The 21444-nt window shown below is 43.8% G+C and overlaps 2 protein-coding genes across 4 annotated transcripts in view; one reads left to right on the forward strand and one right to left on the reverse strand.

The window, feature by feature from the left end:
• PHF19 (PHD finger protein 19) overlaps positions 1 to 5331 on the forward strand; it is a 54430-nt gene extending 49099 nt beyond the window's left edge. Inside the window, exon 17 of the transcript XR_009541511.1 lies at positions 616 to 5331. The gene's annotated coding sequence lies outside the window, so the exon portion shown is untranslated. The remainder of the gene's footprint in view (positions 1 to 615) is intronic.
• Positions 110 to 21379, reverse strand: LOC132523399 (protein CutA homolog). 3 transcript variants are annotated; one of them, XM_060154494.1, is made up of 6 exons: positions 19147 to 21379; positions 13299 to 13447; positions 7592 to 7651; positions 5910 to 5955; positions 5614 to 5663; positions 110 to 1820 (listed from the first exon to the last, which is right to left on the reverse strand). In XM_060154494.1, the coding sequence occupies exons 2-6, from the start codon at positions 13415 to 13417 to the stop codon at positions 1718 to 1720; spliced, it is 378 nt and encodes a 125-aa protein (XP_060010477.1). In that variant the 5' UTR covers positions 13418 to 13447; positions 19147 to 21379; the 3' UTR covers positions 110 to 1717. The 3 variants fall into 3 exon arrangements, with proteins under 3 accessions (XP_060010477.1, XP_060010474.1, XP_060010475.1); XM_060154491.1 differs by lacking the exon at positions 19147 to 21379 and adding an exon at positions 17254 to 17376; XM_060154492.1 differs by lacking the exons at positions 7592 to 7651; positions 19147 to 21379 and adding an exon at positions 17254 to 17376.
• Positions 21380 to 21444: the final 65 nt, after the last annotated feature.

Here is a 21444-nt window from a genome sequence, read left to right on the forward strand (position 1 = left end):
GGGATGGCCTGAACACGGGAGTAACAGCACAGCACACTGGAGCACCCACATGCCAGAGTAGGTGAGGACGGAAAATTGAGTTGAGACAAGGCTCCGAAGGGCCTTGAAATCCAGACCAAGAAATTGACTTTATCGTGAAAGCAATACGGACAGTCCATTTGGGGTCCCCAGTACATTTTCGGTAGGGTTTACTTTACACAAGATTTTCACATGCACCAGAAACATCTGTCATAAAAAAAAAGGACATCACCATTAACATTTTCTTTCTTCTCCTGAGGCAGCCCACCAAACTCCCCACTATCACAAACAGGATCCTCTGGACCTTTGGAAGGGGCTCAGCCTGAAGTCGCTACATGGTCTTCATGGAAGGGTCCTTGCAGATCCTCCCTCATTTTATATCTGGAGGAACTAAGGTCCAAGAAGCACAGAAGGTGTCAGAACCAGAGGCTGGCAACACCCTTCCCACACACCCTTCCCTCTTGAGAAGGAAGACCTAGGATACCGCAGATGTCTGTGGACTCCCACCCAAACTGCCCATGGTGTCCCCAGAGCGGAGTCACCTTGTGACAGAGCCATGGAAGCAGCCTAGATCAGGTCTCTCTTCTCACCCCACAGGGATCTTCCCCGTGGAGAAGACACCTGTGGAACAGGTTTAGGAGAGCACCAGACAGAGTGAGCAGCCTTGGCTATCCCATCTGTAACTCAGCATTGCCACCCACTTTCTGGACCTCATTGCAGTTCAGTTTCCTTTCCTATAAAATGGAGACTGGCTTAGGCCACTGGTTTACAAACTTTTAACAACAGAAACTTAGCTCAATACATAAAAATAATAAAAGCACAGTTGCACTGGTTGAAGTATGAGTAGCCCCCAGGATACCTTCTGTGAACCCCTGGGGTTCTGTGGAGCAAGTCTGAAAAACACTTGTCTAGCAGTCCCCCTGGGTTCTTCCTCCTTCAGGATGCTCAGTTTCAATGCTCAAGTGGAGAGGTTAGTATGGTGGGCTCAGAACCCATGTCTCCACTGATCAGGGCACCAGAACCTTCTGATGTCTGCCCCTTCAGGCTAGGAAAGAGTCAAGACCTACTCCTAATCCGTGAGGCTATGTCTAAGCCCTAATACTCCCTAGTGCTACGTGCACTCAGGAAGCCCACTTCCAGTCCCACTTCCTCAGGACTCAGGAATAACAAACACCATCTTTAGCTAGAAGAAATAAAATCCTGCTTGTCCCTGAAATTCCACCATTAGCAATTCATGCTTTTGGATAGAGCACTTCCAGTTCCCCTAGAAGGTGGCATTCGCCCCACACACTTCTGGGTAACAGGTCAACAGGTCCATTCCTCATGAGAGGCAGGAGAGTAATAACATACTAGGCACTCAATATAGGCTCAGTGAACGTAGATGACAAACCTCACCCTCACTGCTGCCTCCCCTTGGTCCCCATACACAATCACCCTCGCCCTCCCACCCCCAGCCACCTTTACGCATGATGCACTCAGAGACAAGATCCACGGGGTTCTTGCTTGGCCTGACTGGCCCAGCGTCCTCTTCCAGCCTCAGAAGCCTTGGGCCTTCACCCTCCACAAGTTACTTAACTCCTCTGTGCTGACAAAAGCATGGAATCCAGAGATGCGAGGGGGCAGGGAGAAGCCTCCCCTCCCCCAGAGAACAGCTGATGAAGGTTAGAGTCAGCCAGCAGGAGGCACAAGAAGCCCCCACTCATTCCTCCTCCATGCCCTCCTCCAGCCACTTTAAATAGTGCACATCTCCTTGGTCCATGGGAAGACTGAAGACCTCTGGGATTTCAAAAGGATGCACCAACCTTTGGAAAGAAAGCAGAGCTCTGTGAGTGACCAGGATTAGTCAGCCTATGCAATAAAACCCAACTGGGCAGCCTCACTTGAGGCCCTCTGCAATATGCCTGCAGCCCACTGCTCCAGCCCCACAGCCCACCACTCCTACGCCTGTTACCCATCTGTCACCAAGTGATGAGTTAGGCCAGACGGCTTTAGAGTCTCACAGACATGGGTTCAAATTCTAAGCCTGCCACTTACTAGCTATGTAAGCACGGACAAATCACTTAATTTCCCTAAAGGCCCTGCAAAAGAGGGGATAAAAATAGTACCTATGTGACTGGATTGCTGAGGATTACATGAGACAAGGTATATAAGGCACATACCTGGTACGCTGGCGCTGTATGCATTCAGTAAATGTTAGCTACTGTTTTTATTACTATCCTTCACTCATCACTGGGCCTTCTGCAAACAACTCCCCCTTCCCCTGTACCTCTGTATTCTCTTCTCCACCTAGAAAGTTCTCCCTGTTCCTGCTGATAAATCAAAAGCCTCTCTGTTCCTCAAGGCTCAACTCAACCACTGACCTTTCCCCAGGGATCTTCCTTGACCATCCAAACCCACAGCAATCTCTCCCTTTTCCCCATTTCTTTCACCTAGTCCTCACCTAGTCCTGGCACAAAATGCCAGTTCTCTTCACTTTCCAAATGGAAAAAACATGAGGCCTTGGGCCCTGGTCCCATCTGTCACACAGGAGTAATGATCCTCTGCTGCTTTTTTGCTGAATTAGGCACTGTAAAGTTCTCATGAGATAGAATGTTTACTAAATCACAACATGTGTATGTATAGGTGCTTAAACATTAGCAGTAAGCTGGGTAATTTTATCTAATGCCTGAGAAAAATGAATTTTCTTATTTCACGGATACCTAGACCAGTGTATGTGTTTTTATAAGCAGACACACAGAATTCAGTGTATGTAGGTCTGAATAGCATTCAGCATAAGACTTTTTTTTTTTTTTTTTTTTGCGGTACGCAGGCCTCTCACTGTTGTGGCCTCTCCCATTGCGGAGCACAGGCTCCAGACGCGCAGGCTCAGCGGCCATGGCTCACAGGCGCAGCCACTCCGCGGCACATGGGATCCTCCCGGGGCACAAACCCGTATCCCCTGCATCGGCAGGCGGACTCTCAACCACTGTGCCACCAGGGAAGCCCCCAGTATAAGGCATTTTAATAACACTTTAGTAGTAAGAGCTGTCACTGATACAGCAATTCATGCGTATACTTGACATAAGTTCTTTCCAATATGCATAACAACCCAAGGTACTAGTATAGTCCCCATTTTATAGATGGGGCAACTGAGGCACAGAAAGTAATTTGCATGCACTTATGCTACAACCAGCAAGTGGAAGAGGCAGGATTTGACGCTGGAGGTCAAGCTCTGGGGTTCACTGTCTTAACCCTGAAGCTGTCTTTCACCAGTCAGGCTGTAATTTCTCAACAGCACTGGTTCTACCAAAGATACCCTATTTCCACACCTGCGCTAAGGCAGTAACATGAGGGCCTTCTCTACCAATAGATCTGAGACCCAGTATAGCCATATAACCATAGAATCCTGCCTGGTTCCCTAAGATGTGAAAGGAAAGGGTTTTATCATCCAGACAGGTGACTTGCATCCTGGCTGCAAGGAGAGTCAACCTGGGTGCTTTGAAGAACACCATATTTGATTCCCATTCCAGATGAATTAGGTCAGAATCTGAGGTGGAGCCCAAATTGGTAATTTGAGAAAGTCTCCATGTGATTATAATATGTAGCCAACATCAAAAATCACTGGTTTAGACCAGAGAATCTCAAGCTTTTACTGTGCATAGGAATCACCTGGGGATCTTGTTGAACTGTAGTTTGATTCAGTAGGTTTGGGGTGAGTGTGAGATTCTGCATTTATGGCAAGCTTCCAGGTGATGCCAATTATTACAAAACTACACTCTGAATGATAAATAAGGATTTACACCAGTGGTTCTCAAGTGGAGTCCACTGACCCCTGGGGAACTCCAAGCCTCTTTCAGGAGGTCCATGAGGCCAAAACTATTTTCATAATAATACTAACTGTTATTTATCTTTTCATTTATGTTGACATTTGCACTGATGGTACAAAAGCAATGATGGGTAAAACTGGTGGCACCTTAGCATGCATCAAGACAACAGCACCAAACTGTACTAGCTCTCACTGTATTCTTCACCACCACAATACTTGCATTTTAAAAAAGTCAAATTCACTTAAGAACATTCTTGATAATGTGGTAAAAATTACTATTTTTATTAAAGTTTGACCCTTGAGTGTGCCTTTTTAATATTCTGTGTGACAGAATGGGAAGCATACATAAAGCACTTCTGCTATATACCTAAGTTCAATGTTGTCTTAAACTTGTCTGACTGAGACACAAGCTAAACTAGACTTTTCCCAAAGAATACCATTTTTACTTTCAAGCCTGAGTAACCATCATTTGTCAGTTTTACAAATTAAGGTTACTCAGGTTTGAGTATTAGGTAGACATTTTCTCAAATATGAACAAAGTGGGCCCATCACTCAAACGAAGACAATTTATATCATTTAATGCCAATTTAAAAATTCATGTTTTGGGGGTTGGGGAGGGAAGGACTGGGAGTCTGGGATTAGCAGATGCAAACTATTATATACAGGATGGGTAAACAAGGTCCTACTGAATAGCACAGGGAACTATATTCCCTATCCTTTGATAAACCATAATGGAAAAGAATATGAAAAAGAATATATATATATATATAAATGAGTCACTTTGCTATACAGCAGAAATTAAACACAATATTGTAAATTAAAAAAAAAATCATGTTTTTAAGCAAAAATCAGAAGTTTGGAAAACCTGAATTTATCATCATGAGCTTAAAAGTGCCCCAACACTTAAAGATGCTTTTGACAAGCTCCAGCTCTCTTATTAAGCCAGATTTTGCAAAAATGGAAAATGATGCCATTCTTCTCACTTTTTTGTTTTTTGGAAAATATGGTTACTTTCCATAAAATACATTACTAGCATACCTTGTTTTATTGCACTACGCTTTATTACAGATACTGTGTTTTTTTAGAAATTGAAGGTTTGTGGCGACCGTGCATCAAGCAAGTCTATTGATGCTACATTTGCTCACTTTGTGTCTCTGTCTCACATTTTGCTAATTCTTGCAAAATTTCAAACTTTTTCATGATTATTATATTTGTTATGGTGATGTCATCAGTGATCTTTGATGTTACTATAATTGTTTTTTGGTTTGTATTTTTAAATTAAGGTATGTACATTGTTTTTTTAAGGCATAACGCTATTAATACGCTGCAGTATAGGTTAAACATAACTTTTATATACACTGGGAAACCAAAAAAAAAAAATCATATGATTCACTTTATTGCGGTGGTCTGGAACCAAAGCTGTCTGAGGTATGCCTGTATTTATGTTAATATGTAATTGTTCTATTACTGTTAATTTAAATGAACTAAAAATACATATTTTAAAAATTTCTCAGCTTTAATTTCTAATACAGTAAACTTTGATATAACCCACATAAACAAAGGTCTTTTGGGTCCTTAATAATTTTTAAAAGTGTAAAGGGATCCTGAGACCAAAATTTTGAGAACCGCTGGTTTAAAACTCACTCACTTTACAGATGGAGAGTCTGAGGGACAGGGCCATACCCAGGGTCACATGGGAGGCTGGTGACTAAGCTCTAGGTATCCTACTTCTCAAGCTCATTTCACTTAGTTCCCAGCATGTCCCGGATGGGAAGAGATTGCACTATTACCTGATGTAGCTGGATAGCATACGGACCTTGGAAGTCTTTGTCTTTATTAACTGTAAAAGAAAAAAAAAAAAATCACTGCTTCAGGAGCTCAGCCCCAGCTCTGCAGCTGCTCATTCATCTGGCTGTTTAGGAGACAGATTCCTCCAGGTCCCCAGGCCCTGTTAGTAGCTTACAAATGAACCTAGGGCATCTTATGAGGGGCAAGAACCTCAGTTAATTGATCTTTGCTAATTTTTAATTGGAACTGTGCTCTCACTCTTTCCCTATCAAGGCCGCATCCCCCTACCCTCACTCACCAGCAGGATTTCAGTGGCTTCTTCTATTTCTCCATTCCAATAGTATCTGGAGAAGAGAATAACAACAAAAAAAATTATCATGCTTACAAGATGAGTTCAGTGAAATAAGCCTGGCCCAATTAGGTGACTTACTAAGCGGGAAACTTTAAAATCTTTCCAAGCCCATATAAAAAAGCCTAGAGTTGGCCAAGGCCCTACAGGTCATCTAGTCTAAACATTCTAATGCACGCTTCTAGCAGCTGCCTTAACTTTCCTGGAGGTGAGGGGCTCACCATCTCCTGAAAGGTTTTCACGTGAGATGGTTTTTCTTATGGTGTGCCAACATTTGCCACCCAATTGTTTTCCCCAACTTCCACATGAAGAACCACCTCAGGACAGCCCTACAGAAACTCCTATATGTTCTCTCCTCTAAACTGGGCATCTCCAGCTTTTTCAATGCTCATCCCATACTCTTGGCTTCCAGGCACCTCCCCATCCTTTGGACTGGTGCTATCTGTATCACTGACTCTCAAAGCTGAGTGCCCACCAATGGGTAAATGAAAAAGCACAGAAGATTCAGGGAAGAAGTAAGCCTTATAAAATATGGAAACAGGTCCAGAAGTTAAAAACAAAGTCAGTGACAATGTTTAGAAAAGAGTACAAAAACAGCATCATGGGAAGGGAAAGAAATTCGGCCTGCGAATGCCTATGCTAACCCAGGGCAAATCTAAGATGACTTAGGCCACTGGCCTCATCTCATAGAGCTGTGGTAAAAGGATGAATTACAAGGAAGGATGAACACGTGAGGGGAAACAGTAGCTAAAATTCTGTTCTAGCTCCAAAGCAGTAGCTCCCAGACTGGCTTTATGTGAATCACTTACATAACCTCTTAAAAATTCAGATTCAAGGCCCATCCTCAGGGAGACTGATTGAGTAGATCCAGGAGGGAGCTCAGGAATCTAAAGCATAGCCTAATTTGGGAACCACAGCTATAGGTGATGTGCGCCACTGAGGGAATGGCACTGCTGGGCAGGGGAAAGCTTTCATTACATAGCACTTTTCTGTGCTGACCTTTAGAGTAGACGTTATTTCTCTCCCTCCCTCCCTCCCTCCCTCTCTCTTGCTCATCAGGGGAGGAAGGAGATGAGAAACAGGCTGATCAGAGAGATTAAGGCACAAGACAAATCCTGCACAGCCAGTACTGGGATACTGACATATTTTGATGAGGGAAATGGTGCAGACCAGGCTTAAGTAAAGGAGCTGATGAAATGAAAGGCAGACAATACACAGAAACAGCCTGTCGCATATGCTAAACTCTCAAAGTTTTCCAGAGAATCCAAAAGTAATGGAAATTATAATCTTTGATATCCCTAGTTGGCTTACTCAGGGATGGAATGCCCAGTTTGACTTCTTTGCTAAAAGCAAGCTAATTGATTTAAACAAAGAATGTGCAGACAAGATTCACTGTTCCTAAACTGTAGATTTTTTTCTCCCTTCTCTAAACACTGCCTGTTTTTGCTTTTGTTGAATGACATAAACCCACTGGTTGATTTCCTCTGAATAGAAATTGACAGTGAACTATTGATTAATTAAATGCCTTTGAGTTGTTCTTTGACAATTCCCCATTAGTTCAGTGCTCTTTCCACCAGGCAGGACCTGACCTAGCACTCCCACACCCTTCCACTGGCCACAGCAAAACTCACAGTGAGTATGCCTTAGGCAGGATGTTCACAGAGGCAGTCAGCTTCTTATCCAGTATAGCCCTAAAGCAAAGAGAGAGTGACAGTTACTGGGGCAAGTGTCCAGCAGTTCCTGGGAACTACTCAGGAAACCTAATTCTAAATAGATAACCATTTAGAGTGCCCCTCCCAACTCAAACCAACATGTTTCATAACTACTGTGCACAGAACCTCTGAAGACAGAGTTGTTTATAAGTCCTTCCCTGGGTGGGGAGAGAAGTAGGGAAGCAGCTATGGGAAGGCAGTTTTAAAGGACAGGCCTAGTCTGCTTGGGGAATGGGAATTTATTAGCAATGGACGGAGAAAAAAAGACCTGGATTCCAATCCAGCCCTGCAGTAGGATGGCTGTGTGACCTTATGCAAGCTCTTTATTTCATTCCAGAAATAAGTATTTGAGCACCTATCCAAGACAGGCACGACCCCCTCACTCAGCCTGACTCCTGCTGTACAATCAGAGGATTGGTTCAGTCGGTGGTTTCCAACTCTTTTCACCACCAAAAACTCCTTTTATTATGTCACCTTCTCCTTTTCTCTCTTGGATATGTACAAGGCTGACAGGGTGTCTGACTCCTGCTGTACAGAGGACTGGTTCAGTCGGTGGTTTCCAACTCTTTTCACCACCAAAAAACCTTTTGTTATGTCACCTTCTTCTTCTCCTTTTCTCTCTCGGATATGTACTAGGCTGACAGGGTTTCTGGTCTGTAGATATCATGTGACCACATGGAACTGATATAACTCCAAGGGAAAGCAAAAAAAGGCATCCTATCCTATGTCTGTCTTTGGCAAATACAGGCTCTTTTCACTTTTTATTTTTGTGAAGGTTCCTACCACAACCCTAAGAGCACAATTATCATCACCTTTGCAGACCTCTAAAAACTTTCTTTGACAGACCACAGGTTGGAATTCCTGCTCTGATAGTCTGATTCCTGTGCAGAGCCCTGGTGAACACAATAAAAAGTGCCTGAACTAGTACAAGTGTCATAGAAACAAAAGCACCACCAAGTCATCGATGCAAAGAAGTGTCCCCAAGTATCAAACCTCAAGCCCTCGGAATCAGGCAGGCCCTGACAACCCCCTCTCAGGTCTCAGTCAGCCGAGGGGGCCTGGTCTCAGTTCTCTGAGGTGTGTGGCCCCTGCCAGATAACCCTAATCTGAGCCCTGCTTACTGATCTCTCCTCTTGACTGCTGCCAAGAGAACTGACCTACTTTCTCTTCCCCTGAGTTCCAGGCTGAACAGTGCTCTATTTAAGCTCCACTTTAATGTGGTATTACCACCACCCTCATTCCCTTGGAAAGTTCCAGGTGCTAAATAAATCTGACTGTAAGGAGAGGCACACGGCACAAATTTGTTTAAGCAACGTCTGCAAGTCTCACTCACTCAATCAAATGATCTGCTGAGAAATTACACTTCACTGGTTCTGAAGGTGGCACGCAAACAGAGGGAGTGAGTTAAACCTCTAGAAAAAAATAATCCATTGCCTCACGGGCCTCCAATCTCTTTGGTAGTGTCAACTCCTGAGTAATCACAGCAACCTGTCCTTGGGTAAAAGACTGTAAAGTTATGGAGGGCTGTGTTATTCAAAAAGCTCCTGTGGCCAAACAAACAAATAAAAAACAAACACACACACTAAAGCCCAGCAGTGAGTCACAGACGGAAAGCTCAAGCCCTCATGCTCATGTGAGTAAAGCAGAAGACAGAGCTTCTGGGGTCTCTAGAAACTGCAAAGTTCACAGACTAGAGGCTCACAGACCAGGTACATAGTTTGGCTCTCACGGCATTTAAAAAAAATCTTGATTTTGCTACCAATATTTACTATCAGGGTATTTCACATTAAAAAAATACACATTACCTAGCTTCTCACCAAAAAATGAATCTTATAACATTTTGGACCTGTAGTCCTACAAGGTCAGATTTAGCTAGAGCTGAGCAGGGGCTACTCCCTCTAGGCATGACATATGCTTCTCGGGTCAGTTTCCACTGTTCTCCCTCTCAACACCTGGGACGAGTAAGGGTTGCTAACTACAGTCATTCTTCAGCGCAACACCCCAGCCCACTTCACTCATTTAAGTTGCCTGCTTGTGATATCCTTGTCTGTGACCCTGGCCTAATCCAATTCCCTCTCCCTACGTATGAAATCAAAGCCCAGAGAAGGAAGACTTGTCTAAGGTCATATGTGGTGTTCGCAGCAAAAAGGAAACTAGAATCCAGGTCTCCTGGTTCAACATTCAGGTTTTCACCCTAGCCCCAATAAGAGATTTTTCCAGTTTAGAATGTATCTGTCAATGAAGAGCTCTAAGAACACGGCCAGGAACCAGAATGGGACTGAACCAGAACTGAGAGGCAGCAGACTGAACGCTAAAGAGCACTAAAGAAGAAAGAGCACTAAACTGGAGCTGAAAGACCTGGTCCCAGCACTAGTTCCGCAGGCAGAGCTGGGGTTCCTGCCGGCTAACATTTGTGGGGCCCTCCCCACCATGTACCCACTTACTCTCCTTCTACAAATCCTGGAAGCGAACCTATTTGCCTCTCTTCTACCCAAATCATTAACGAAAAATACTGAGCAGAACAGCTGAGGGGAGAGCTCCACTGCCACATCACTCAGGACTCCAGTTGAGACTTCCAGCTCAGCTGGTGGGCTGCACACACACTGCAACCTCCCTTTACACCCCACACCAGAAACAACAAAACATTTCTTCACCGTGCCAGAGCGCAGGAAGGACGCTTTATGTACTAGCAACTAGGAGGAGGCCCTAGAGAAAAAAGGCAGCCCTGAGACATGCATGGGAGCATGTAGGGGGCCTTCCTAACTTAAGAGCCGTTGAATCTTTTAAACATTGGCAGTGATCTGGTTTTCTTGGCCTCCAGCAACCTGGAGAATTTTGAAGAATATAAAATTATCATTTTTTCACTAACATAGCCATAGTTTGAATCATATAAGTTGACCATCCTAAAAATTCTTCTTGAGGTGATATATTATTCTTAGAAACTGATTTTAACTGTTGAATCCTAGATTGTAAAAGTATTTCAAGAATCTTCTTAGTTAAGTTTTGCCTACATCTGCTATGTAAATATGTATGCCTATTATTTTATTTCCTTTATTCCTTATTACATTTATACTGTTCCTTTGTAAATAAATGTGCCTTTTTGAACTTGGGGCAGGAGGTGGGGGAGAGAAAATGAAAGCAACAGTTTGAAATCTAGATGTAATGGGAACCAGAGCAGGCAAGAACTTGGAGGCAACCATCAAGGTAAATAGTTGGAATGCCACAGCAGGAGCAGGTAGACCCCTGAATCTCCCATGGCCCAGGCAACAGTAATGGGATGTTTGATACAGGCAGAGCAGTGAGCATGGGAATTTTGGACAAAAGGCAAAACACTGTCCTAGTGGCCGGCGACAGCCAAGGACAAAAGGGAGAGTGCATGCCCAGAAGACCAGTTACTTGGGTACCCCAGCCAGTAGAATGTCCACATGCCCCACATGCACACTGCAGAGTACCACCTAAGGTCAGTTCCTCCATTTGTTTCTACACTTCCCCATAAGCATAGCTAAGAAGATGAGAGAGGCTACAATTAAGAATTACAAAGTATTTGAGGAAAGTCAACACCATGAGAGACTAAAATTCAACAAAAAAGAATTTACATGAGAAGGATAATTGAAACCAAGATTTAAAAATAAGTACAATTATGTATACTTGAAAATTGCTAAGAGAGTAGATCTTAAAGAGTTCTTATCACACAAAAAAGTAACTGAGATGATGGATGTTTAACTAACCTTATTGTCGTAATCATTTTGTAATATATACACATAAAATCATCATGTTGTATACCTTAAACTTACACAATGTTATATGTCAATTATATCTCAATAAAGCTGGAAGAAAATTAAGCATAAAATAAGTATAATTACTATCCACAGAAAGATAAAGCAAGATTATTGCATTTATAAAACAAGATCAGACAATTACAAAACAAGAGCAGTTGGTTATTAAAAACAATCTGAAATCTTGAAAAGGAAAACTATAAAATTCAGTCTAAAGAAAACTATAAAGTTCAGTCACAGAAAACAAATTCAACATCTATAAGGAGTTCCAGGAAAGCGTGATGCAGATAGAGAGAGTAGAGAGGCTATATTTAACAAAGTAATACTTGAACATTAAGACAAAGAGAAATTCCTAAAAACTAGGAGAAAAACCAGAGAGAAAAAGCATTACCTATGAAGCAATGAGACCCCATTCCTGACCTCTCATCAGCAACCTTGGATGCAAAGACAATAGAGACCCCTCTCCAAGCTGATACTGATCCATTTACCTGAACTGGCCTTTCAACTACTGTATTTAGAATCCAGGCCTTAGAATCCTTCTCCTCCTGATACCCAACACCTCACAGATGTCAGCTGAAGTTGTTCCCTGACAGGACCCAGAGTGGCTAATCCAGGGGTCCAGAGAGTTCAGCACAGATCCTGGGTATACCAGAAGCACAGGAGGGATTTCAATTCCTAGCTGCTAAATACAATACTAGGTCATATTTCTGGAGTAATCACATGTTCTTTTGGACAAGAGCTGTTCTCCAAAAGTAATGTAAATAAGGAAAAAATAGACATTCTGGTTAGGGGCAGGAAAGATGGAATCAAATGCAAAGTTAACCTGTGACCATCAGTTTGGAGGCTATGTGCCCCCAAAGACCGAATTCAACACATAAAACACTATAACTTAAGCTATCATCAAACCTCAAGAATGCTGAGTTGTAGAGCAAGAAGAAAGGGAGCCAGCAGCCAAATCCATTACCCCTCAGCCCCACTAACCCGCTTCAAAGCTGCAGCTATAAAGGAGTGAAGGGCAGGGGAGCTTCCCTAGCAGTCCAGTGGTTAGGACTCGGCGCTTTTACTGCCGTGGCCCTGGGTTCTATCCCTGTTCAGGGAACTAAGATACCGCAAGCCTCAAGGCGCGGCCAAAAAAAGAAAAATAAATTTAAAAAGAAGAGAAGTGAAGGGTGGAAATTCAGATACAACAAACATTTTTTGAGCATCTACTACATCTGAGTTACTGGAATAAGGACTGTACATATATCATATAATCCTCTCAACAACCCTGTGAGGTAGGTGGCATTATCCTATTCTATAATTCAGAAAACTAATGCTTAGAGAAAGGAAGCAACTTGCCTGAGGTCACACAGCAAGCGGCAGAGCCAAGATTCAAATTGTTCTGATTACAAGTCCAGTGCTCTTTCCACCACAGCACAGCTGCTTTTAGAAATCTGCCATATACTTGGAATTGGTCTCCTCCTCCTCTTGTCATGGTGGGCACCTCTGGGACTGAGCAAAGACTATCTCCAAAAAGAGAGCTGGGTCAGGAATTAGGACTCTTAAATTCTCAACTTGCAGAGTTCCACTGTTCTCGTATCTTAACACCTTGCGCAAGCCAGCTATCTCTCTGGGTCTCATATCACTTTTACGCCTCCATGCACCACTCAGCATTTTCAGGCCCAGCAGCAGGATCCATCCAAGTGTCATTCAGCCATGCTTCTCATATCACCCCAAGCAGACAGCTGTGTAGTTCATCACTGGACAGATGGGGTTGTCAAAAGCAAGAGAAGTACCCCAAAGTGGCCCCTCTGGAGCATCCTGGTAGCTCCCAAGCCTCCTGGGGCAGCACCTAAGCCCCTTCACCATACCTGGCAATATCTCTGGCAATCTGCTCGTTGGGACAGTTGACAAAAACGATGGAGTAAGTGCCGGAGACATAGCTGCCAGTGACAACTGAAAGGAGCTGCTGGCTAAGGGTCCTGAGCATGGGGTATGTCAGGAAAGAAGCAGTCAGGATCTACACGGTGGGAAAAGAGAAGCACAGATCAGCAGTGACATGGCCAACTCACTATTTGCCAGCTCAAGCAGACTGGAACCAAAGCTGAGCACCATATTTTCATCCCTATTTCCCATCCACAAAATAATTCCTGGGATCTGTATTGAGTTTTAGTGCTTAAAGTTTTCATGTCTAGATTATTTGCCTCTGCATTTTACAAATGGTAAAAAAAAGAAAAAAAAAACAGAGGCTCAAAAATCAAGAAACTTGCTCAAAATCACACAGCTTTGGGAATTCCCAGGCGGTCCAGTGGTTAGGACTGAGCCCTTTCACTGCCGGGTTCAATCCCTGGTAGGGGAACTAAGATCCCACAAGCCATGCAGTGTGGCCAAAAAAAAAAATCACACAGCTTTTAACTGAAGGCAAGATTAGGAGTCGAGTCTGGATAACTTGAAATCCATTCCTACTGCACAAAACTGCTACTGGAGGTAACGCCAATTGGCATACACCGAACTGCTATCATCCTATGGAGATTATTATGAATGACAAGTTCTTACACCTGCTGATGTTTTAGGGAGTTAATTTCACCTTCGTTCAATTGTGTATGTGCCAGGTGCTACAGGGAGTCTAGTGGAAAAGGAAGGCTAATTCTAAAGCAATGTGACCTGTACTACTGTGACAGACAACTGGAGGGTCCAGGAGGAAGGCTCTACCTGTTGGAGACAGGAAAAGGCTTTGAAAAGAAGGTACTATCTAAGTTGGAACTGAAATAATAAGCAGAATAACAAAAGAGGGAGATATGATAATATGTACAAACTCAAGAGGTAGGTAGGGACAGATAAGCTATCTAGTCTGCATGGGTCTTAGTCTGTGGATAAGAGATTGGGAGGAGAATGAGACTGGCTAGAACTATAAGGGGTCAGGCTAAGGAATGTAGGGTTCATACTCAAGTGATAACGTGCTTTTGCAGGTTTTAAAGCAGAAGAGTAATAATATGATCAAGCTGAAGGAGGATGGGGAGTGACCAGAAGGCAGTCTATTCAAAAGGCCATTACAATGTTCCAGGAAAAAGACATTAAGATCTTGAGCTAAGAAAACGGCAGTGACACCGTGAGAGGAAAAGACAGGCAAGATACACTTTTTCTTGCTTTTTTAATGACAAACTTTTAAAATAAGAGGAAATGAAAAGAACTGGAGGACATCTTCTATTCCAGGGTTCTTTGCTGGGGGAATACAAAGGAGTCATTAATAGGGATAGAGGCAACTTGCAAGGAGCCCCACTGTGACTCAGGCAAGACTGAACAAGAGCGTGCTTCTGCCTCCCAGCCCGGGGCTCACATCTCGCTCAAATAAACCTCTGTCCTCCCACTCCTACGTTATTGCCCGGCCCTGCCTGGCTCCTACTTCTTGGCAGGGCCTGAGTAGCGTTTTTATGTCTTTAGCTTCAGTCTGACTAGAAGCCTGTCTGGGGTGGGTTTCTCATTCCCTCCCACTACCTCCACCAACACCTCCAATCCAACACACTAGCCCTCTGAACTAAACCAGTGACCACACAAGAAGAAAAGAACCAGGCTTTTCAATGAAGCTTTTGGTGACAACTCAATTAGATTATATTGGAAAAAAATAAAGGCACTAAAGAGCAGGATTTAAATCCTAGCGCCAGTACTGCTGCCTGTGGTCTTCAACAAGTTACTTCCTTTGCCTTCTATAAATGTTATCTAGGAACTGGAGATTATGACATCTGTGCTGCCTGCCTCAGAGCTGCCATGGGTTCAAACAAGATAGGAAAAACAATATATAATCACTAATCCAATAAAGGAAGGGACTGTGGTTTACTCATCACTGTGTCCCCAGGACAGTTCACGGCACACAGCAGGTTCTCAAGAAATAACTTGTAGACTGGTGAATTAGTACACCAGCAAGATGTTGATATTGAGACAAAATAGCCTTGTGAAGTAAGTAGGGCTTTTGGGTCACCCACAGCGCTTTTGGCAGAGAATCGGACAAACTAAAAAACTGTAAGGGGTCAACTACATGACTCTAAGGTGGCTTCCTGTACAGACTCTGAACAAAAGGAGTAATGGTCTGTCCCTCAACCAAAAAAACCATTCCTAAGGAAGATCTAGGGCATTTCAGCCAGCAGTTATCAGTGTAACACTGAGCTAACAGGATTAACTATAAACTCACCTAAAATGTATTGAAACTCTTGTATGAACTCATAGTCAAAAAATACTAAGAGGTACTTTGGGCCCTCAGGTATTATCTAAGATAACCCTTCATTTAACAGATAATGTTACTGAGGCAGAACATACAGAAATTCTGTGACAGAAGCAAGACTTAAATCCAAGACTCCTGCCTCCTTTTCTGGGCTCTCTGAACTGCAAGGAGCACGACTAGGAATTCATACAGTGGGCTTATTTCAGCTTCACTTAATCCAGTGCCTCGCAACTTGGGGCAATTTTTCCCCCCAGGGGACATCTGGCAACATCTAGGGACAATTTTGATTGTCATGATTGGGGAGGAGATGCCACTGGCATCTAGTGGGTAGAGGTCAGGACTGCTGCTAAACATCCTTCTATTGTACCATCAATCACACTGAAATACAGACAGTTGTTTACATACGTCTCCCTCATTGGACATGAGCTCTTTGGCCTCATACATTTCTGTATCCCCAGCACTTTATAACCCACTGACAAGGAGTATGGGCTTGAGAAATGTTTGTGGACCATATCAACAAAGAATCAGAAGCATGTAAAGGTCGGTTTAGAACCACAAGTGGACTACAGTATATTAGAAAGTGATATTATATGAATGCAAAATACACACATCACCATATTCCCTAATAGAAACATTATAACGGGAAAAGATTTACTGTAAGTTTATAGCATTTTCATATTTATGTCTTTACTATATACCTTTTCTAATTTTACATTCGTTTAAAATATTTTATGTACCCTTTCAATTATTTCATTCTTTTTTCGTCCTGCAGTATTTGCCTAGCCTTTAAGAGATTATGGTTGACTCTACTATCTGTGTGAAGGCAGAAGGGGCCTCAGAAACCACCCAGTGGTTCTAAATTTGTAATCCATCTAGTTTTAAGGAATCTGTGAATACTATGAAATTGACATTGTGTTTATACACTTTCGTTGGGTGCAAATCCAGACTTGCACTCACACACATAGACACACACACACAAAATCAAGAAATGTCCCCAAAATGTTGAGCCACTGATTTGTGCCAGTTAATTAAGGGCCAGAGAGGGGAAGAAATCACCAAAAAGTGAGCAGCAGAGCTGGGCTAGACCCCTAGGCTTGTGGCCCTCCCACACAGCTCTCCCTTCCACCACCCCCGCACCCCACCCCACTCAGCCCCCGCCCACTGCGAGCACCAGCACCACTGTAGGGACTCTGTAGCCACTGCCAACCTTAACATTTTAACATACTTCAGAGATGAGAAAACAAAGCCCCCAGAAAAATGAGACGGTAACTCCACTGGAAAGAGGGAAAGAACCTATAATGTGACCCTTACATGAGAACTCACCAGCAGACACCCCTCACCACCCCAAGGACCCTGGCAGTGAAACACAGCCCAGTCACTCCTCCTCACAAGGCAGGGCATAAAGAGGTGCTGGTAATCTTCACATTCACACCACAATCTCCAAGACACAGGGTGATGCCTCCAAGGATTTTACCGCCCACCCACTACCTGCCAGCCCCCAGCTCAAAACCCCAGCAAGAGTAAAAGAGAAATGCACGTTCTTCCCTCAGTCCCCAGGTTGGAGGTTTAGAGGTGAGAGGGTTCATAGCATTGTAGTGTGGAACACTCACCAAAAGGCATAAAAGGACAGAGGGCCGCGGGTAGCCTGGCCAAGGGCACCGTAAGCCCAGCCTGTCCATGGCGTCGCTGGTAATTTAGCAGCACAGCCTATTGGAACTGTGGCCTGAGGCCGAGTTGCTGGCTGACGGGCGGGCACGAAGGGCCTGAACTGCCTCTCCCCTTACCACCTGCTGCCTGCCCCACTGCCCAGCCAGGTCCCAGCCAGGCTGGCCGGAAGGAGATAGTGGAGGGGGCGGGGAAAGAGGGAGTAATTTTTCACTGGGCAACTCTCCTTCTGCAAACATACAACCCAAGCACCATATGCAAACCTCCAACCCCTGCAAAAGTAAAAATACTTATTTTCCCTTCCCATTCTAACATACACATACAAAAAAACCCATAAAATCCCCAGAGATGTACAGATTAAAAGACCTAAGTTTCTTAGATATATAAAATCGTCAGCCCAAACACAAATACACATACACAAAACTCTTCCACTTTGCAGGGGTCCCCAACGCCCGGGATCTAAAGCCTGATGATCTGAGGTGGAGCTGATGTAATAATAATAGAAATAAAGTGCACGATAAATGGAATGCGCTTTAATCATCCCGAAACCATTACCCCCCCACCCCCGCCCCTGGAAAAACTGTCTTCCATGAAAACGGTCCCTGGTGCCAAAAAAGTTGGGGACCGCTGTAGAGGACCATCCCACCAAATAAACCCAAATAAATGAAGCACACACGTGGCTGCCTTCCCTTCCCTGTCCCCCACACATCACTCTCTCCTCCTAGGACCTCCCTTCTAATCCTCTCTGGCTTAGAGCACACACTCTGGCTCCTCATTGCTCTCCCCGTGAACTCATTTGTCTTTCCAGGGCAGCTGCTCTGTGCAGTCTTTCCCAAGGTTAATCCCCACAGTCCTCTCTTTCCCCTAAGGCACTTTGTCCACACTTCCGTTGCAGCATTTAACATCAACTATTAAACAAATCTTTAAAAGCAGCAAGCTAAGGACTGACTGTTGCCCTTTGGGGATGCAGAGTCCACTGTTGTCAGGGTTTCCAATTTTTTAATCCAGCTTTTTAATGTGAAATATCTTAATTTTAAAATGACAACACTTCAGGGGAAGAAATTGAATACACAAGGCCATAAGTAAATTTTAAGCCAAGGAAACTATTCTATAGTTTGACTGTGGTAGTGGTTACACAAACAGTAAAAAACTCAACAAACTATACACTTAAATTGGTGAATTGTGTTGTATGTAAATAGTACCTTAAACAAAGAAGGGGGGGAATGCTGAAAACCAATTCAAAATTGTTTTAAACTGGGCAGATGAAACAAAACACACCGTTAGCTAAATTGGCCTGCAGGCTGCCAGTTCACAGCCTCTGTGTTTATTTTAATTACCTGTTTACCTGTCTGTCTCATTCCTTGGGACTATAAATGCTTAAAGGCCTAATACACTTCCTGGCAAAGTGTCTAACAAAGTCAGCTGTAGCCCTAGTCCTATCATTTACATCAATAGCTACGTGGCCTCAGGCAAGTAACTTAACCTCTCTGAGCTTTTTGGGGTTTTTTTGGGTAAAGGAAGGGCTAATACCTCCTTCATAGGTTTAAAGTGAGGATTAACAGAGAAGATTAATATAAGAGTGCTTTATAAAATGTAAGACCATGTCAGCGTTTCATGAGCAAGTAGTCTCATGTCAACTACCAAACAAGGTTAACTCAGAAAATCTGCATTTGTGATTGAAAAACTTAGCGTGTGTGAAAAAAACGGTTAGAGAAAATGAGGCTGAGTGATCCTAAAAAAAAACGCTTTATATTCAAAGTCCACTAAAATAAATCAAGGCTATGATCTTTTAAACCTATTACATTAATAAGAAAGGCCACTGTTAATGACCATTTTACCTTAGATCCTGAGATGATGTCCCAGAGTTTAGCACAGGATCCCACAGAGATTATGCTCAATAAATGTTTGTTGATTTGGTGATTATAAGGATGGTCATGATGAAGGCGATGCTGGGGCAGCAGGGGAAGGATGGCAAGAGATGAACTGTTATTTGGAAGAAACCGCTTCTGGATTCTCTTCTTACTTCAACTCAGGCACTTCTACTCTCTTCAGATTCAATTCCAAGGTTAGATTCCAAAAGTCCAATTCTGCATTTATGGCCTTGGCAGATTCTTCAGCTCTAGTAAGAGCCTCAGTGCCACTGCCTGAGATTATAAGCTCTTCTTCTGGAGGCTTCTTACCCTCTTTCTCTCCTCCTCCTTACTGGATTCAGATATGGACTCAGAATCCTCTTCAGAGTCAGATTCTGTACCCATCTCTTTCACCCACACTACTTCCTCTTTTTATTGTGTCTTCCTTCTCTTTCTTCATCTCCTTTGCTTTATTTTGAAGGTTCTTTTGGGCCTCTTTACAGGTATACAACACTTTACTGAAACCTTTAAAGGCCAAACTTCAATCCAGTAAAGATCAATTGCAGCTTCAATGAGGTCTGACACCTGGTGTAAGATAGAATTGTTTCCTTAAGTTCAACTTTCTCTCTGGTTCCAGAGATTTGCCTTCTTCCTCATCTACAGATATAGACTCTCTGTTATTGCCAAAGCTTGAAACTTAAGTAGCTTATTAATTTCACTTTCATCAATATCGATGAATTTAAAGCCCATCCATTTTCAGACTCTATGATTTTTTTCAACTTCTTCATTAGCTCTAGGGAAACATGCATAATCATTCACAACATCATCCCAAAGGTTCCACCAAGCTTTATTAAGAGAGGCTGGTTTTTATATCATCCATCACCTCTTTTATTACTACCAAAGCATCATTAAAGTTGTACTGTTGCCATGTTTCTTTCAAAGTGAGGCAAGGGTTTTTTTCAAGAAGTCGGCAAAGTAGTCCAACATATGCTTGGTGTATTACCTCCTGAATGCTTCAATTATACCCTGATCCAAGGGCTTAAGATAGCTACTGCCCTCCAGATGAAGAAACACAATATCATCATTGGGATGAGCAAAGAATGGAGTCTGGGTGACTGAGACCTCTGTCCGAAAACAGTAACACTCTGAAGGCAAGATTTTTTTCTGTTAAATAACTCCAGGTTCAATGAATAAAACAATTACGAAGCCAACCCAAAATGAGGGCAGCTGTTAATGATACTGTTAGTGATCGCTGGAAAATAGGAAGGCGTTTTATATTTTTTTCCATAAAACAGGTGCTGCTTCATAAAGCAGCCATGGTTTTGTCACCGGCGGCACTGGCACAAAAATTGAAAGAAATCTGGTCCTTAGCTTCCTCTAAGCTTTCCAGAATTTTGTCTTTTTCCCCAAAAGTACGCGAAGGCAAGCACTTCCAAAACAGGCTCATCTGCTTGGCGGTGAAGACCTGTTGAGGTACAAAGCCACTAACTCTGATCAGTTTCTGGAGTTGCTTGGAATACGTGGGTGCCGACTGGGCATTTAACGGTTCTTCCTCCCCTATCAACCTCGAATTCAGCAGCCTATAGCGATTTCTAAACTTCTCCAACCATCCCTTGCTCGCATGAAACTTCTCTGGGTTGCCCTTGCCAGTGGTTTCCACCAGTTGCATGTAAACCCGTTTGGCCTGGCTGCAGAGGGCCTTCAGCGTCACAGGCTGCCCCCTCCTCCTTTGGTCTAATCCTAGACCCCAAAGATTAATTCGTCTCCATCTTCTCGATGTTTACGTCCTGAGGAATGCACAGCACCTAGGAGCAGACGGGCGAAACACTCTCCATGCTGGTCCTGACCGCCTCCTCGTTTTGCTTAAGGGTGCGCAAACCCTTCTTCCAGCTTCTCGAGAATTTTCATCTCGTCTTTCAGACACATGACCCTCCGCCTCCTCTTAATACGTGTCTGGCCCGGGAGCAGGATGCCCACCGCCTCCGCCCCGCCCCAGGCGGCCTAAGCCCCTGCCCAAGCCGCAGCGGCGTCCACTAGAGCCGCTGCTGAGCCTGGTTTTAGAGCCAGGGGGCCGCCCCCAAGGCCGTTCAACCTTTGGCTGGTCCTCATTCTCACCACACCGCTTGCCAGGCATTTACCCAACCTTCGCTCTCAGTGAGACAGAAGCAAACCAACCGGAGAGTCGGACGGCAGGACCAACTGAGCAGCGTCCAACACAACGCCATGATGCTACCCCCTAACCACCGGCGACTCTAGTCAGCCCCGCTCTCGCGAGGCTTGGCAGCC

The sequence above is a fragment of the Lagenorhynchus albirostris genome, chromosome 7 (genome assembly GCF_949774975.1).
Source record: "Lagenorhynchus albirostris chromosome 7, mLagAlb1.1, whole genome shotgun sequence".
Lineage (NCBI taxonomy): Eukaryota > Metazoa > Chordata > Mammalia > Artiodactyla > Delphinidae > Lagenorhynchus > Lagenorhynchus albirostris.

What these genes read in the sequence shown, in the direction of transcription:
- LOC132523399 (XM_060154491.1), bottom strand. Translation starts at nt 17,322, where the DNA reads ATGGACAGGCTGGGCTTACGGTGCCCTTGGCCAGGCTACCCGCGGCCC. An exon ending in ATTGCCAGAGATATTGCCAG is followed by an intron (nt 7,652 to 13,298) that starts GTATGGTGAAGG and finishes TCTTTGCTTTAG; the next exon opens with GGCTATACTGGATAAGAAGC. An exon ending in CTGCCTAAGGCATACTCACT is followed by an intron (nt 5,956 to 7,591) that starts GTGAGTTTTGCT and finishes TCTCTTCTCCAG; the next exon opens with ATACTATTGGAATGGAGAAA.